The 18,851-nt window shown below is 37.9% G+C and overlaps 1 protein-coding gene across 1 annotated transcript; it reads right to left on the bottom strand.

Moving 5' to 3' along the window:
* Positions 1 to 4,347: 4,347 nt before the first annotated feature.
* Positions 4,348 to 18,349, bottom strand: LOC105356863 (uncharacterized). Its single transcript, XM_011489986.4, has 11 exons — positions 18,208 to 18,349; positions 17,934 to 18,054; positions 16,168 to 16,364; positions 14,686 to 14,855; positions 11,838 to 13,637; positions 10,970 to 11,098; positions 10,583 to 10,790; positions 9,336 to 10,153; positions 8,959 to 9,151; positions 8,693 to 8,867; positions 4,348 to 8,043 (listed from the first exon to the last, which is right to left on the bottom strand). The coding sequence occupies exons 1-5, from the start codon at positions 18,254 to 18,256 to the stop codon at positions 13,527 to 13,529; spliced, it is 648 nt and encodes a 215-aa protein (XP_011488288.1). The 5' UTR covers positions 18,257 to 18,349; the 3' UTR covers positions 4,348 to 8,043; positions 8,693 to 8,867; positions 8,959 to 9,151; positions 9,336 to 10,153; positions 10,583 to 10,790; positions 10,970 to 11,098; positions 11,838 to 13,526.
* Between the last annotated feature and the right edge of the window lie 502 nt (positions 18,350 to 18,851).

An 18,851-nucleotide genomic window follows, 5' to 3' on the forward strand; every position in this document is an offset into this window, starting at 1 on the left:
AACATTTCATTGCTAGATCCACTTACTCCCCCAATAAGAGTTACCAGGTCCCCACCCTGGAGCCAGACTAGTTCTTGTCTGGTGGCTTTTAATTGCACTGGGGAAGTGGACAGGAGGTTTTGTCAACAGGTTTTGTCTAAAATAAAAAATTAAAATTACCCACGAAAAAATGCTTCCTTCTCTTCATATTTCAACATTTCTTGATGAAAATAAAACAATAGTTCAGATACAAATCTTAATGGTAATAAATGTAACTTCCGGCTGGACGGAGTCGGAGCTCAGATGTTTTTTATGCTGTAAACATTTTAAAGACGCTGGCTGCTTTACTAGCATAAAAAAATACAAAATCCTGTTTTATTTTTGTGGCTTTGATGCTCCTTCTGGGTTTTACTCAGAGAAAGGGGCAAGAATGGTGGAAAACGTCAGAATCCCTTTCGAACAGAACCAATACAAAGTCTATCTCTGTCCAAATTCCCACCCGAATCCCTAACTACTAAAACAATATGTAGTGCGGCACGATATAGTTCTCTAGATTTTAAAAGCAATTCGGACACCATGCTCACTACTTTTTTCTTTCGGGTGTTGTTCATATGGCGCTTGACAAGAAAACAGAGTGGCGCATTACTGCCACCACCTGGTCGGGAGGAAAACTATTTCTATTTTACGCGGGTTATGATACCCATTTTCCAAAGTAAAAACCTAATAAATATGAACATTTTACGAAGACTATTTATGAATCGGCACACATTGGTATAGATTTAATGTATTTGTTCAGAAATTTCCTGCCAATTTACCGATCCATTCCATGGCAATGTTTATATTTATTTTTGTGCCGCTGAACTATTTACGGGCTTGTGCGGGTTGGCATTTTTTTCTGGGGTTTTCTCTTCTACTTTAATGAAAATGGCTTTGAATATTAATCTGCCCGTGTTCCTGTTGGCAATAATTTAACCGTTTTTCGTGAAATCAAACCAAAAACGATCAGATATGCATTACAGGGTGGCAAGGAGGAGAAGCAGACGTCTCAGAAGATTTCCTTTGACTGCCCTGACCAGACATGAACAACTTGTGGGTTAAACTAAAAGGATTTTTTTTTTACTTAAGCATTTTTCACATTTGTCTGCTAGGCAAGAGTTTAACATTCTTTTTCAACACTGGAGTATGAGTTGCATAGTCTAATTACATGTAACACTCTTGTGAATTCAGAAAGTTTTTTTTCTTCTTCAGAGTCAAACCATATCAGCCTTCAACAAAAGGGTTCCATATTAGTTAATTTAGAAAAAATATTTACAGCACTCTTATTTAAACAAAAATACTTTCATTTTTAAAACTTGATATTAAAATCCAAAAACCCAGCCAGGGCCTTTGACATGCCACGGTCCACTGTGAGTGACGTTGTCCACAGGACGGCAGACCACATCCTCCAGGTGATAAGCAGGGTCATCCGGCTTCCCAGTAAGAATGAACAGCCATTAGTCGCCACTGGTTTTGAGCAGCTCGCTGGGTCTGCTGTCTTCCAAAAGGTTGTGGGGAGCATTGTTGGCTCCCACATAAGAATAAAGGCCTTAACCCTTGTGCTATCTTAAATGACCCCACCCTTGCATTGACGTGTTCTCTCTTCCATGACAAAGGTGGATAAAGGTGGAAAGATTTCATGTAAACCATGGACACCAGTGAAAATCACAAATCATTGAAGAAAAAAGGTTCAGAGCACTGTCTAGTGGGTCTAGATGACCCAATTCCCAATGTAACAGTGCCTAGGATAGCACAAGGGTTACAAGGAAATACAGCTTGTTATTTTAACAGGAAATTGTTTTATTCCATTCAAATGCAGGCTGTATGTAAGATAAAATAAGATAAGAAAAAGATGTATGTGATTTCAAACTTGTGATAAATCTAGCCACAGGGATTAAACCAGTCACCTAAGTAGGACTTGAAAAAACAGGGCGGCACGCCGGTTTGTTGGGTCAACTTTGTGACCTGACTGACTCGTGTCTGAGTGGGTTTTCTCCGAGGGCTTCGGTTTCCCTCACCCGTCTAAATCCTCTAATGCTGTAGAAATGACATTTGGAAGTAATAGATAAAACAGCACTTTAGAGGATTTGGTTCACATATTAGTACTGAAGACGTTTTTCTTTTTCTCCGAGAGGCTTTCTCTATTCTGAAGTTTATTCCTCAGAACTGAGAAAGGCTCTTGGAGAAAAAATGTATTTTATAGTTTATATAGGACTTGTAAAAACAGGGCGGCACGTCGTTTTGTAGGGTCAACTTTCTGATCTGACTGACTCGTGTCTGAGTGGGTTTTCTCTGAGTGCTTCGGTTCCCCCCACCCATCCAAAACATAGTTACATGCTTACCATTCAATTTGCAGGTTCATGTCAATATAAATTCATTTTGACTAAAAAAAGACATGAAATATGTAGAAAACCAAGATTTAGAACAAAGGCATTGGAGAGATTTCTGTATAAGGACCTATGGAATAAATTTGTCCTTTATTAAATATTATAATTTCTTTTTATATTGTATTGATGTTTTGTATTGTTATAAAATGAAATACATGTTACAAATTAATTTACAAAAATAATGTAAATATGTATAGAATTTGTAGTTAAAACAACCTTTAGTGGATTTGGTTTATTTTCAGTTAAGATGTTTTCCTTTTTCTCCAAGAGGCTTTTCTCTATTCTGAACTTTAATTCTCAGAATTGAGAAAGCCTCTTGGAGAAAAAATGTATTTATAGTTAAAAACAAAAAAAGGTAAAAAGACTAGACTAGATGTTAAACTTGCAATGAATCTAGCCACAGGGATAAAACTGGTCACCGAATTAGGACTTAAAAAACAGAGCGGCACATAAGTTTGCAGCCCGGCTGCGTGTGAAGAATGTCCTCTGGATGCTCTCTGCACAGTGGAGTCTATATTGACGCCTGACTGAAGATCCAGAGCAGAGTGTGAAGTTCTCGTCTTCTGCAAAGCTTCATCAGGTACTCAGGAACCTGCAGTGATGAGGCTTTGGTAACTGAAGACCAGCCGCTGCATGGGATCAAATAGGTTGCTGCCAACAGAGAGGCTCTCCAGCTGAGAAACTCCTTCATGATCTACTTTCCTGCAGCTGGCAGATCCAGAATGTTTTCTGTCTTTCAAGGACCGACCCACAATGGCTCTTTTGAGAGCCACCCACAAAACCTTTAAGAGCTTGATTCTCTCTTTTTCACAGTTTTTACTCAGAACCTTTAAAGTACTTCAACTACAGTACTGAACATTGGTTTTTGTACGCACTTCTAGCTTCCGGCGTTCACACAGGTCTGTCGCCATCGATGTATGACTGGGTTGGCCGTCATGTGACATGCGACACGCATGTACCATTACTGTTTATTGAGTATATTTCTTCCAGTATATATTGAGTATATAAAATAAATCAAAATACGGTAATGAAACGAAAACACACGTGTCAGGGATATCCCAAGGAAGTTTTGAAATCATTATGGGATGGCCACACGAGCTACGGCTTGGCAGCAATTTTGTGGCGATTTTTGTGTTTTTTGACAACATGGGAAAACAACCTTTTGGTTTGTGCAATTTTCACAAAATTTCCCACACTTGCTGCCAGCTCGAGTCTACCAACAACACAGAAGTTTCGTTGACCTTTGACATTTGGAAGAGGCCGCCCATCTTGAATCTTTTAAATAAAAAGCACCTTTAGTACCGGATTCATACGAAAACTCGTCCTGGGGTTTTTTATCGATCGTCTCGTAACTTCTCGGGCATTAATGGCAAGCTACTGTGGAAAAAAATTTGGAATTCGATGCTGTGAATTTTGAACGGCATTCACTTGGCAAATTCACAATCAATCAATCAATCAATCAAGCCCACAGCTTCAACATAAAGAACACAGCAGAATAAACATTCGCAACGAGGACCAGGGGGGCGGGAACACATTACACCGATTTTAAAGTCGCTGCATTGGCTCCCTGTGCGTTTCAGGATTGATTTTAAAGTTCTTTTAATGGTTTATAAGTGTTTTTATGGTCTTGGGCCTTCTTATTTGAATGATATTCTTTTAAAATATGAGCCCTCGCGGACCTTGAGGTCTTCCGGTGCTGGCCTCTTAGTTGTTCCTAAGGTGAGGACCAAAACTTATGGTGAGGCTTCGTTCTGCCATTACGGTCCTCGCCTGTGGAACGGACTGCCGGAGGGCCTCAGGGCCGCAGAGACTGTAGAGGTTTTTAAGAAGAGGCTCAAGACCCACCTTTTTAATTTAGCTTTTAGTTGATTTTAACTGCTAATTTATTCTATTAGTTTTATTATAGGCTATATTCTATACTATATTTCATTTCATTTTATGCATCTTATTCTCAGTTTTTTTTTTTTTTTAATTTATTTATTTTTTTATTTTATTTATTTTTTTATTTATTTTTAATAAATCTTATAATTTTAGTATCTTATTGTGATTTTAGCCCCAGTGTTTCTTGTGGGAGTCTTTTCTGCCAGGGTTGCCGGCTTGCCCGGTGGCTGTTGTTGCAGTTCTTGCCCTTGCTGGGGCGGCTGGGGTTTAATTTTGCAGCCTCACGGCTGTGAAGTGGACCCTGGTGTTGTCCCGGTCTGGGTTGGCGCTGTGGCGATGCTCCCGTGGCCGGGCTGGCCCCTGGTATGAAGAGATTCCCAAATGCCGTTTCCTCGCAGCAGAGCCAAGCCTTGTTTGTTTGTTTGTTTGTTTGTTTGTTTGTTTGTTTGTTTGCTTGCTTTTTTATTTATTTATTCATTTATTTATTTATTTATTTATTTTAACTTGCATTGGTAGTCAACATTCATTGTCGTAGGTCATGTGCTTTATTGGAGGGGAGTGGGAAGGGTGTAGGGTGGGTTGGGTTTTTACTGTAATGTTGTGTGTTTTTTGTCTTTAATGTTAAAGCGCTTCGAGCTGCATGAAATGCATGATAAGCGCTATTTTATAAATAAAGTTTGATTTGATTTGAATAAGACAACACACACAAAAATAACAACCCCATAAAAATAACAACCAGAGACACTTGCTCTCTAGACCAGGGGTGTCAAACTCATTTTGGTTCGGGGGTCGCACTCAAAGCGTCTGATCCCAAGTGGGCCAGACCAGTAAGATAAAATCAAAAAACTGTTTTTTTTATTCAGTTGGAAAAAATGCCTCAGCCAACATGGTAGCCTAATAATTTATTATTACACATTTATTCATAGAGGCCAATGGATGTAAAATAAAATGCATTTCCCTTAAAAAAATTGGTTTATTTAATTTTATTTAGACTGAATATTTTACATTTGATACTGAATCAATCCTTATAATAAACTCAAGAGGGGCTATGGAAAAAATTAAACACCTGCCTAAAGAGTAAATGTGCAAATCAATGAATAATTTCACTAAATTAAACTTACAAACATTTGTGAACATAACAAGAATTTGGAGTTAACCTCCGTTCTCTCCTCAAACTTCAGCCAGCCATTAATATCAGGATTCAGATCCTGAGCAGAAACATATTTACTGTCATTCAAGTGTGCAAAACAAATGTCCAAGAATCTTTTCCTGGTTTTTGCCTGAATTTTGTGGCAACACCTGCCTTCTTCCTAGCCTTTAATGGGCACCATCAGTGACCAGACTGACCAGACTGACCAGTTCACTCCAACATGGTCCAGCACTGTAACAAGATAACTGACTATGTCCTCAGCTGTTGTTGTGTCCATCAACTCAAGAAACTCTGCTATGACGGTCTTTTCAGCACCTCTAAGAAATATGCACTGTTGTGCAATATCTGTATCTGTGCTTTCATCAATAGTGACCGAAAATACAATAAATGACCGGATTCCTTAATATGGCGCCCAAATCTCCTCAGAGATGTTGTATCTGCAATCATAATCCTTGACAGACTGCTTTTTAGGGAACAAGACTTCGGCAGCCTTCAGCATTTTTCAATAGGTACAGCATCTGAAAATGGTTTGGATGTTTGCTCCAACTTGTCTGCAATCAGGTGTCTGTCACTGCTCCATCACTGACGTCACGCTGCAGTAAATGCAGACATTTTTTTTTTAAGGCCAGGTTTTAGTTGGTAAATCCTCTCTTTTCTTAACTGCAAATGGTGAAACTTTCCTCATTGTCTCATTGTCTCATGGTGGTGCTGAATATTATATTCTTTGAGCACTGCTACCTGTTGATGACATAACAAGCACGCAGGTTTTGCATTCAACTCTGAAAACAAATAAAACTTTGTCCATTGTTCCTGGAAAGCTCAGCACTTCACTTCAACCCTTTTTTTCTTTTTGACAATATCTTGGTCATTAGGGTTTAACTACTGATCATTCTTATGACAATGTAACAGCAGTGGGGCTTGCGGGGAACCAAACTGCATCTTATTCAGACAAAGAGTCATTAGGTTTCACTTTTGGCAGGTGCAAAGATATGCATTTTCACCTGTTTTGCTTAGCCTTTGTTCCCCCTAGTGGCGGAATTGCACATTTCGGTTATTTCTTTAAAAAATCATAACTCGCCACAGGAATGGACTAGAAACGTGCTTGTTTTTTTAAATATTCTTATAATTTACTCTTTATGACTGGGGCAGATTGAACCATTTGGCGTGCCGGATACGGCATTGATTGCCGTATTGATTGATTGTGTATGTTTGACACAATGAGTTATATCAATAGAGGAGACACGCCCGGTTTGGAAGCCTGGCCAGCAGTGGCGGAGCGCGACGCCATCTTGGTGAGGGCGAGGGCACCCACTTGACAATGCTTTCTATAGCCGTTAGTGGCATTTAAGTTGTTTTTATATCATTTATATATATTCATATTTTATATATATATATTATATATATATATATATATATATATATGTATACACATCATTTGTTGTTGTTAAACAAGACAAACCATCAGCCTTCAAAGTTCAAACTGAAATTAATAAGGCATAGTTGCTGAACTTATAAATAAAAAAAATGTACAAAGAAATTTTAAAGAATAAATTCTAAACATTTAATAATTTTAGACCTCTTTGACGTGTAATAAAATTATTTATACAATCCCAACAATATCCAAATAATAATAATAAAAATGAATAAATCTATAGTAAGTAAAAAACAACAATAAATAACAATAGTAAATAAACAAGTCAACAATAATATATAACAATAATCAGTCAATAATGATAATAAATAATCATACATAAATCAAAAATAAATAATAATAATAATAATAATAATAATAAATAATAATAAGTCAACAAAAGATTTACCCTAAAAAAACCCAATAGATTTACATCCCCAAAAATAAATAAATAAAAGAATAGACTTAACCTACTGATTCATTTGAGTAATCAGTTTTGTGTATTTCTGCCTAATGTTAATTTTTCTGCTTTGAGAGTTGTGCAGTTTGGCAACATGGCCTTGTCTTAAACAAAAATAACTTTGAACAAGTAACTCCAACAAATCAAAGTAATGATTGTCAATGCTATATTGACTGTCAGTAATGTGAACCTGTAAATTTAAAGCATCAAGAGCACCAAACTCCGACTTGACCATTGATGATCACCTGCACAGGGCACATGTGCCTTGCTGAATGGATATTCTGGGACCACCTGATGGCTTTCTCTGCCCCTATCAGGATATCCACAACACCTTGAGATGGTATGACAAGCCCCTCGTTGTCTTTCAGCTTCAGCAGGTGATACATTTCATTTAGCTGGAAATTTGCAGGGTGCGACACCAAACAGTCCCTATCACATGTGACCTGAGACATAACCTTCCTAAACACAAAACCAGCAATATAGGCTACAATATTGACCAAAAATTCCAAATGCAAAGGAAGGACCCATTTGCTGTAGTCATGTTCAAACACTGTAGATTCTTCCACAAAAGGTGATGGAGCATCCAGGTTTGATTTCGATGTCTTGGAAACTGTCAGGCACACTGTGTTGTCCTGACTGTCGATGTTGCCTCTTGTACCAGTTTTCACCCCGCTGTGAACCAAAAGGTGCCGGAATGTGGCATTGAACTGCCTACATGTTGGGTTATTATTCCAGCCACCTGCAAAAACATAATACTTCATCGATGTACAATACAACTGATTCTTATAAATTCTGCAACAACTGAACTGAACGAAAGTGAGAGCATTTTACACATAATCCACTCCACCGTGCTAGAAGTAATTGTTGATGGAACTCTCCACACTGCCATGAACCAGCCTTCACTGCGATTAGTAATAACTGATGCAGTCAGAAGACAATAACTGTGATGTTTACATAGTTGCATGAACTGCAGGGCCAAAATCACACATCTCAAGAGACTCCCTCAAACACCAAATTAAACAACTTAAAAATTTAGCCCTTGTACCTGCCCTCCGAATGGCACTGAAGAAAAGTTCTAGGTGATCCTGGCTGAGTTTATATGTCAGGAGAAAACTTTGCATTTGTAGGATTTCAGGCACCAAAGCCAACAAACTTTCGATGTTTATGAGAAAACCCAAAACATTAATAAATCTGAAATACAAATATTAAATAAGATGACCAACAATGAATAGGTTTCTAAAAAGCAGTTTGTTTTAATTAAGGATTGTATATGCGGTGTTCCTAATTCATGAACAGTATTCTTTTTCGGAGGAACATAATCATAATAAAGAAACAAAAGCATGAATTAATAAAAAATTAATTAATTGCTGATCAGGAAGTCAGATTACCTGACCGCGAGGAATGCACTGGAGTTCCTTCTGGAGCTTTCAATGACAACAAGAAAAGACGGATTTCCTGAAGTTTCGTTTTGATATCTTCCCAATTTTTTTCACTAATGGGTTTTTTGTAGCCAGGACACTTCAAATTTCTTGAATTGAAGATGTCAAATAAAGTATCAAACATCTGCAAATTAACAAAGCAATGATGGTAATGTTTTATAATGGAAATTTTTGTAGACAATTCTCTATTCATGACCAGGATATTTCAAAATTACCTCAATGAAAGTTGCTGTTGCTGTTGCAGTCATCATCGCTGAAATTTTGAAGCCCCAAAGTGTTTGCCAGCCGCAGAGCTTTGGCAGTAGAACTGCTCAGGAGTTGTGCCGCTAGATTTACTTTCATCTTCTGTGTCTTGAAGTTAATATGATCTCGCGTCAACTTATTCCCAGCTCGAAGTCCACAATCATCCTGCCATGGATAAGGATAATTAATAAACAATCATACAATATTCAACGAACCAAACAGCAAGACCCCTGTGCTGTGCTTTAAAGGTGTTTTTATTTTATTTTCAAAGTTCTCTTAAAATGTATACTAGGCAAAACCAACAAAGCAAAAATTTCAACCTGATTAACATTATATGTAATGTACTAACCTGAAGCTTCTGGAGATCTTTAATATGTTGCCAGCACACCCTTCCTTCATCTGAATGCACAACCTGGTAGTTTTCCAACATATTTCGAACTACCTTCATCATATGGCAGGCATCAAAAAACACATGAACATCCTGTCTGCTTGCTGGATCATCAAAAGAGGTTTTCAAACTTTGTGGGTCAAGACTGCATCCCAAAATTCGACACATAGCAACATTGCTGGCATGCCCATCCATTGTCAATCCTCTTGCTCTCATTCCAGTTTCATTCATAAGATGAAGCAGATGACGAACAAGCTGTGCCTGTGCCGAGGCACTTAGGGTTCTTGTAAAGAAGTGACCTAATGGCATTTCCCATGATCCATGCAGTCCAACAGCCATAAACACGAGGGCTTCTTTGGCATCATCTTCCCGGTCACCAAGTGGCTCCACGAAACCAACCATTCTTTTGTTAGCATTGACATACTCAATTTGGTGTTTGATTGCCATAGATAGATAGACAATTTTATTTATCCATTTGGGAGGTTCCCGCATGGAAATTGACAAAAAAAATTCCGTATCCATAGGATACCTATCAGTAAAACGTAGGATAAGAAAAAGAAAGAAAAACAAAAAAAGGATTGAAAAACGAGAAACAGTGCTGCGGAGCGGCTGGAGTGGCTGCCGTCTCTTACAGCGCCCTGCTCAATGAACGCCCTGCCATCGCATCAAGGGTGATGTTACAGAGAGTGTAGTTCTTCGGATCTTTTTCATGCAATTCTTTCAAGGTCCCAAAGACATCCTTATTAAAACCTGGTGAACCGTCCACCTTTTCAAGCCATCTATGGAGACCAAAAAAAGAAAATAAATTTTTTTCAAAAATTTGTATGAAATATTATTTGCAGTCAGGATGATAAAGGGAAATATAAAAATTTATATTCGTAATGTTTTGAAGAACTGTTCTGGAGATGTACAAGGTGAAGAGAGCACAGTTAGACTGGAGTATGAACATTTTGTTTCACAATAACACATAACAAAATCAAATAATCATAAGCTTTCAGACTATAGAAATGCAGTGTGAGGGCAAAATCACATTGTTCTTCACTCTATTCCTGCACTGGCTTTTGGAGAAGTTCCACAGGAAAGTCTGATTTTTTTTTTAAATGAGCTATATGTAAAGGTCCTCCCCAGTGAAAAAATAAATATTAAAAAAAAGATGCCTTTCAAACGACTAATGTTTTGCGCTGGACACAATCAGGGACATGACTTACCTGCAAAAGAACTTAGTTTTTCTTGCAATTCACTTGTCAACATGTTTTTTTCACTGAGCTCTTGCAAAAGGCAATCACAGGTTACCCTTGCTCGTTTTTCTCTCCTCCGAACATTTCTCAGTTGTTCTTCTAAATGTTCTCTCTGGGAGTTGAGTCGATCCAACCGATTCTTCATTTCAGCAGCATCAGGCAAGTCATATGTGTGATCCTGCAAATTAAGATGAGTCGATTTTATCTAATTCGTTATTTAAAGACAGGACTGACGGTTGGACAGAAAATTAATTTCAATAGAGAATAACTTAATCAATGCAATAAGTGGACACATATACAACATATTATCATTGATATTACAGCCTCAGAATATAACAGAATTAAACTAATATTCACATTTATTGAAGTAGACAGATTATGATCTTCATCTGAAATCGGTGATTGTTGCACTTCTGTTACATTGGCAGTCTCTGTAGAACGTCTGCTGTTTTTGGTTGTTCTTTTCAACTGTTTTATGGTGTCAACCTGCAAGATGGATAAATTCCTTTAAACAATAAATACATTTTATTTATTAATAATACTAAAATTTTTGTTGTCAGGCATTACTGGTGATTAATGGGTTGGGCCCGAGGACAGATATCATTAATGCCAGAGCAGAAGGCCAAGGGCCCAACCCATTAATCACCAGTAATGCCTGACAACAAAGATTTTATTGTATAATTAATACAAGGTAATGCCCACAAACCCTGATGTTGTTTGAAGAAGGTTATACAATGTTTATGGTGACCATTAGCACTAATTATTTTTGTTCACCTGTAAATGACTTGGAAAATCGAACACAGATGGTATGGTGCCAACTTTCAAGCGAACAGTCTGGCCAGTCTTGTCAAAATCTGTTTCCAAAAAATGTTTAGAGCATAGCCAGACTGTCTTGCTTGTTGGCAACCACAGAGATCCATCTGGGTTAGCTCTTTTTACAGCTAAGGCCCATTTTTTCCTTAACTCAGAATCCATTGGAAATCTGCAAAAAATGTTCAGTCACTGAGTCAGAAATGTATAAATCTGTATTACAATAATAGCCTAGTACTGGTATACTGTATATAGGTTTTTTTAAAAAAAGTTTACATTTATGTCGACAGCAAATTATGCATACATCAAGTAGCATGTTGATCATGCTATCCCTGCAGTATGATCATCATGCATGCCAAAATGTGTACTATTAATGATGCCCCTGCAGCTTTATATTAAAAAAAAATTTATTTACCTGTGAAATGTTATGCCTTCCTCCGTTGTAGATTCATTTCTACAATTTAGGCAGTTAAAACCCGCACAATGAGCTGGCATTTTGGAAAAAATATGTTCACATCCATTCACCAAAGCAGTATCTTGACCTCACCAAGATGGCGGTGCGCTCCTCCCATGAGGAATCACGTGATGTCTCCTCTAGTGATGTAACTCATTGGTTTGACACCCCTGCTCTAGACCATTTATAGTATGTTCAGCAACTTATGGCTGGCGGAACGAACGAGTTCTTATCTGGTAAATGGCGTATACTTTTAAAGCACATTTCTACCTTCTTCGAAGGCCCAAAGTGCTTTACATTCACAAATTCACACACTGGTGGCTGCTCTATATCTATTGGTTTTGTATTTGGCTGCTCTGAAGTGTTGTCCGTTGTGCAACAACTGATGCTCATTTTCATCGGTATGTCGTCAAAAGGGTATCCATGAATTCTAAGCTCAAGCTGGACGCAAAAATATAAAATTGTGGGCGTGGTACACAAAAAACCCTCGGGAAAAAAAATCTGCTGACACAGCTAAATAATGAAATTTAGGGAAAAAATGTTGCAGTTCTAAGGAAATCAAGTTTTTTTGTTTGTTTGTTTATCAAAATAATCATCAAACCCCTTATATTTCTACATTGCGGAGCACAACCTCGAGGTGTTTGTTGGTTGTTACGGCAACAAATATGCTTGAAAATCCAGAATAAAACTGGAATCGATTTCTGATCATGGCTCATTTGATTCCTGATGGAAAGATGCAGGTTCCATCATTTCGTCTGAAGTAAAGCCATAGTGAATAACAAAAACAAGAAATGTAAATCATAATTTAAAGTCAGACAGTTACTTCCTTAACCCTTGTGCTATCTTAGATGACCCCCCCTTCCATTGAGGTGTTCTCCCTACCATGACAAAGGTGGATAAAGCTTTCATGTAATCCATGGACACCAGTGAAGATCACACATCATTGAAGAAAAAAGGTTCAGCGCACTGTCTAGTGGGTCTAGATGACCCAACTCCCAATGTTAAAGTGCCTAGGATAGCACAAGGGTTAAAATAATTTAGGCAGTTTAGGCAGCAACTCCATTTTTGAAAACCTGCAATTTTACAATGACGTTTATCTAGTAATTAAATATGATTTAAGAACTCAATTTGTGGAAAACACTTTTTTGGAAAGCATTTTTCTGATTGCAAAAGTGTTTTTTTCTTTTGAATTTTCCCCTTTGACAACATGACAGAGCTGGAATGTTCCTAACTCTGATCTCTACTGCCCCCCTCTGTTCACGGATGGAAAACATTTCCAAATATTTTTGGATTTTTGTCATGAAGAAGTCACAGAACGGTTTTGAAACAGTTCTTTTTAAATTGAATTAGTTTGGTTTTCATTTTTACAGTAATGAAGATATTTGATAAAAACAGTAATATTGTATGGATGAGAAAAGCCACTGAGAAAAGGTAGAGAGACAAAATAGAAAAAAAAGCATTAGAAACTCAATGCTACATAAAGATGAATATATGGATGCTTCATTTCAGTAATTGATCTTTAAATGTCATGGTGCCAAAATGCAAAGCTGTGAACCTTCTCCAGGGGTGCAGATGAGGATTTGTCCTCCCCTGCTGGTCATTTTTGACATGACACCAAATATTCTGCAGAAACAGCTGCTATCATGAAGGCTACAGCACTGTAGCCGCGCCCAGCCTCAGATTATCGTAGATGTTGTTCAGGGATGGAGGACCTTTCCTCATTTCCACGTAGGTCGGGTTCTCAATGTCTTGTTTGCTCCTCTGTCAAACAACAGGAAAAAAAATCTGAAACACTTCATTAAACCCACAAAGATATTCTTTTAAGTGGGTTTCTCTGTTCATTATGAAAGATCTGGCTGGTTGTGTAACGATTGTGGTGGTTTTTTATTTTTGGTAACAATGACATGATTCCAGTTTGAGAGTCCTGAGAGTTCCTTTTGCTTAATCACTTAACAGAAAGTGGTTTACAACCCACCACTAACGTAAATTGTATCATAGCGGTGCAAAGCTGCTTTTCTCCATGAAAGAATCCGTACTGTCACTGCTGTATCAGCGCTCTTCATGCTACGTACACACCAGGTTTGGAAACACGTGTTCAAGCAGCCACTTTCAGTTATGTTTATGTGCATATATGCACGTTTCTGCATTCAAAATTCTCGCGTCTAGCGCATTCTTGAATGTGCATCAGGTGTCTGGTGTGAAGGTAGCATCAGTATCTGCGTTACTTGCGTAAACGGTTTAAGAGCTGTAGGCTACGTCCGAATTCCCACCCTAATCCTTAACTACTAAAAAACCCAAATAGTGTGGAACTATTTAGAGATCTGGATTTTAAAAGTAATTCGGACACCACGCTTACTACTTTTTGTTTTTCCAAACTGTGAACATGACGTCACCAATTTCACTAAGTGAAAATGGAACTGATGAGAGTCTTACGATTATTCATGAATCTTGATGTTCTGATGATTAAAACGTTGATGGTATTAAAACATACATTTAAATATATTGGCTATGTCCAAATTCCCACTCTATCCCCTAACTACTGAAAAACTATATAGTGCAGCACTATGAAGTGCCCTGGATTTTAAAAGCAGTTGGGACACTCTGCTCACTACTTTTTTTTTTTTTAAATGGCGAATATGATGTCATCGATTCCACAAAGTAAAAAGTTATTAGAGGTTTTTTTGCGGGGGGAATAAATACTTTTCCCCGGCAGTGCGGCTGAGATGTTTGGAGAGGAGTCATTCTTCTGAACTGATCAGGATCAGGTTTGGATCGGGTTCGACCCGATGATTCAGCAAACAGAAGTTACCATAAGGCGGATGTAGCAGCAGGTGACGAAGCTGCTGTACAGGAGGGTTGACAGTAGCAGACCAATCAGGATCCACATCAGGACGGAAATCTGTTCGTTAGGAGGAGGTGCTGCAGTCTGTGTCTTTGGAAGAAGAGTGTAACTTTTTCCGGCTTCATCCACGTGAATTACTGGTGAATTATGAAGTGCAACAATCATACAGAGAGAATTTCTGTTAGAAAAGTAAAAATAAAATTCTGAATAAATAATATTTCATATGAAAATATTAAAATAAATATCTAGATCAAAAAGAAATGCTCATGGAAACTTCCTAGAACATGTTTTACTCACCAGATTAACTTTTTCTATGTTTATTTTTAATAATATTTGCCCATTTTAAATATAAAATGCAAAAAGCCACATGATTTAGGAAAAATGTAATCCCTGTCAATCTAAAAGCCTAAACTGTCCATAATTCAGATGAAAGAAGTCATGGAAAAGTGAAAAAATATTAATTACAAGAAGTGTATGAAAATGAAAATGTTTTTAAAAATCAAGTTATCCATTTTAAACTCTTTCTTGAGCAGTAAAAGTGAATTTCCGTCAATTTAATTTTTTTTTACACAGGTCAAAACCTAAATGATTTTTATTTTTAATTTTTGAAATAGAGATGCAAAAATATCTGCATGTGGTTACAGGTGATGCTGAACGGATAAGGGCTTATCTCTTGCTACACAAGTAAAAATGTGACAGATGCTACCGGTAATTTAGCAGCAGATCTGATTTAAAAGAATATGTTGCACTGGTTCAATCCTCGGTTCTATCTTCTCCTTGACAGAAAAACTCAGTTCTTTTCATCTGATTTGGAATTTTTCAGTCATTATTCTGAAGTTTTCTTCCTAAAAATAGTTCACTTGGGGCTTTCATTTGTGTGTTTTGTGTTTGAAGTTGGCCTGCAGTGTCAAACGCTCCAGCCTTGTTTCCACTGAGCGGTGCGGTCCGGTTTAGAATAGTCCAGGCAGTTCAGGCAAACGTTTCTAATCCAAGTTGGATCCTCACGATGCATGTGGGGTGAAACTAACAACATCAACAATGGAGGTGATCCAGCAGCTCATTTTTTCATTTGCCTTTTGGTTCTTTGCAGATAAAAAGCATTTCATGCTGTCTGAGAGAAGATTGCGGGCGGCTGACAGGAATACAGCTGCTTTCTTGGAGCTTAGGGTTTTGTAATTTCAATCACCAGGTTCCAGCAGTAGCTGCGCCCTAACCGATCCAGTCCATTTTTCTATGGACTTACAACCAACGGGAGCTAAATAAGTGGTACGGTTTGGTCCGGCTTTATGGATCTATTTTATAATGGACATGCTGAAAATACCGGACTGGACTGGACCGCTCAGTGGAAACGAGGCTTTTTAGACCTTCAAAGAAGAGATAGATAAAGAAGAACATGTGGTAAATCAAACTAAATGAAACTACAGACCTCTGCACAAATTCTCCAGTTACCTTGTAGTTTGGATGGTTTTCCAGTTGCGGTGTAAAACAGACCACCATGGCTCAGTGTGAACTCGCACTGGTAGGAGAGCTGCATGGCCTCCTCTCCAATGTTGACCAGCAAGAAGACAGTCTTGTTTAAACTCGCTTGATAAAAAACATTCGCGCAGTTGGAACTTCCCTTCTGGCAGAGCAGCTTTTTATTATTTCTGAAATACAAAACGAGATTACAGGTCCTGGTTGGTTTCTCAACATATTAACAAACATATAAATAAACATATTATCAAAAATATTCAGAATGAGTCAAACGGTCTGTGGCCTAAATTTCTGATCGACTGACAGAAAAGTGAGAGGAGAGGCTGACGGCTGTTTTCAGTGATGGATTTGCTGAGGTGAAATAACTACCTAAATGAAACGTGTGCATGTAGACAAAGTTTTTCAAAACAACACAAATACAACATTTCCTTTAGGTTTAGCATGACTGTTGTGAGTAGAATTTTTCTTTAATTTGAATATGAAATTTCATCTGCTAAATTACTGTCATTACCTTTTGGGCTGTCCCCTCTCCTTTTTATATTTTTTAAATTAAATAATTATTGTCACTGCAATTTTACGGAATATTGCTGGGGATGTAAAGGCAGATCAGGGTCAGTGAACCTCCACCATGAATCTTGGGAGTGTAAGAACATTTCTGCAGCTACAATTTCTTAGGTTAATATCTGGTCTGTATGCAAACTTCAAATTATGTGGAATTACTTTGTCTTTGTAGCTGCCTGCCAGAGAGCTGTATAAAATTCTTCTTCTAAGACAAATTAGAAAATGTGACCTTGAGATGGACCTTCTACAACGTAATGCCAAAAAGACCAGCTTTGAAATAGAATTGCTGGAGCACCAGCGTAAGGTGAGAAAAAGTTTGTGAACATTTAATCTGTTATTTGTTAAATGGAGTATTAAGCAATAAATTCACTTTTTTTTATTACAGCAAATAAATAATAAAGAAAGAACAATCAGCCTTTGACTCTTTGACTAATTTTATTTGACATAATTTTGGCAAATATTGTTCCGTACAAAAAACATGATGCATAAAATGTGCTCGGCGCTCAGCGCTGCTCCACCGTGGGTCACGTTGGCTAAGAGCGGCTTCAAAAGATATGTTAAGTTTCTATCGCAACTTAACATTCCCTGAAACATACCTTTGTTTTTGGAACAGAAGGCTGAGCTTATCCGCTTTCTTAGCCTCAAACCTACCGAGGTAACTCACATAACTTGCTTTCTGGAACAGGGCCCAAGCTGTTGGCCAGATTAACATCAAGATGTTTATACCTCTCCCCCACCTCCACAGAAAAGCGCACACGGAAAAAAGGTATGGCATGTTGCTGCCCCACTTAAAAACCACAATCTTCTCTTTTTTTTCTTGCCAACATTCAGTATGAAATGATTGATTCCACACCAAAGAGGCCCACCATTACTCTGTCTCATATCCATCTCTGATGCAACAGAACAACTGTGAGGTAACCGGAGTATTTCTGTAAAGCTCATCCCATGATGGAGTAGTGAGCAACAGTCGATGTTGCATGTTGGCCCTTACTTTGACCCGACTGTGGACTCAAACCCACAATTTTCCATATTGAAGACGTACACTCACTCTAGCCCACTGATCTGGTGGACAATCTACCCCAAATACCTCCAACATAAAGTCTATTGAAATCAACATCAGCACAAACACGTATTAGGCTTGAGTCATGATGTGTCGTGATTTGTTTTGACGGGCAACTTACCCTGAAATACTATAGAGTCGAAAATCTTCAACATTTCCAGATTGGCCTGTGTGTTCACAGCCAATGATGGCTGACTGATTTGGGTAGACGTTGTAAAGCAGAGACTGGATAACGACAAAACCTGAAAAGTAAAACAAAAAAACAATTTGCAGGGTTTAATTTCAAACCAAAAGTGTTTTTAATGAAGGCATTGTCACAGATTCTGAAAATAAAGCATCAAAACATGCAAATAAAACAATGCAACGTGTTACTAGATGATAAAAATGAATCCTACCGTGGCTCATATGAGCGATGAAGACGACCCTGAGAATGAAGGGTACCATCTCAGCTTGGCTGCTGCTTCAATCTGTGAAAAAACACACATGAAACTGAGCCATCTCATCACAAAGACTACCCTCAAGCGATCAACACGTCAAAAAAAAGGTGTGACGCTGCACAAATAGAGTCAAACAAAGACACCAGAGGTGATATCTTTACTTGAGATCTTTAAGCCCTTTCCTGTTTCATCTTGCTATGCAAACAGAACACCAAGTCATATAAGGTAAAACACTTTCTGATCAAGAGTCTAGTTCAGCTTCCTTTTGTGCAAGCTGAACTAGTAGATAATGTTGTGGGTTAGGGTTAAAACCCAACAAATTCATGTTTTAAAGTTAAATTGCCTGCAGGTTTAAAATGTGAAGAAGTACATTTCTACGAAATAAAAAACGTGTTGTGCTGATCAAAGTATCCTTGAGGCCTGAAACCATTTTTACACTTGTGTGTCAAACTGTTACCATACGAATATTATTTGACATTTCATATTTGGGGATAGGATAGTGGGAAGCAGATGGAGATGGTTTGGACACAGGAACAGTGATGATGTGGGTAAAAGTATGCTGCAGTTGGAGAGGCCTGGAAGAAGACCATGGTTCTTGGATG

The sequence above is a fragment of the Oryzias latipes genome, chromosome 21 (genome assembly GCF_053564925.1).
Source record: "Oryzias latipes strain Hd-rR chromosome 21, Olatipes_Hd-rR_3.1".
Taxonomy (NCBI): Eukaryota; Metazoa; Chordata; class Actinopteri; order Beloniformes; family Adrianichthyidae; genus Oryzias; species Oryzias latipes.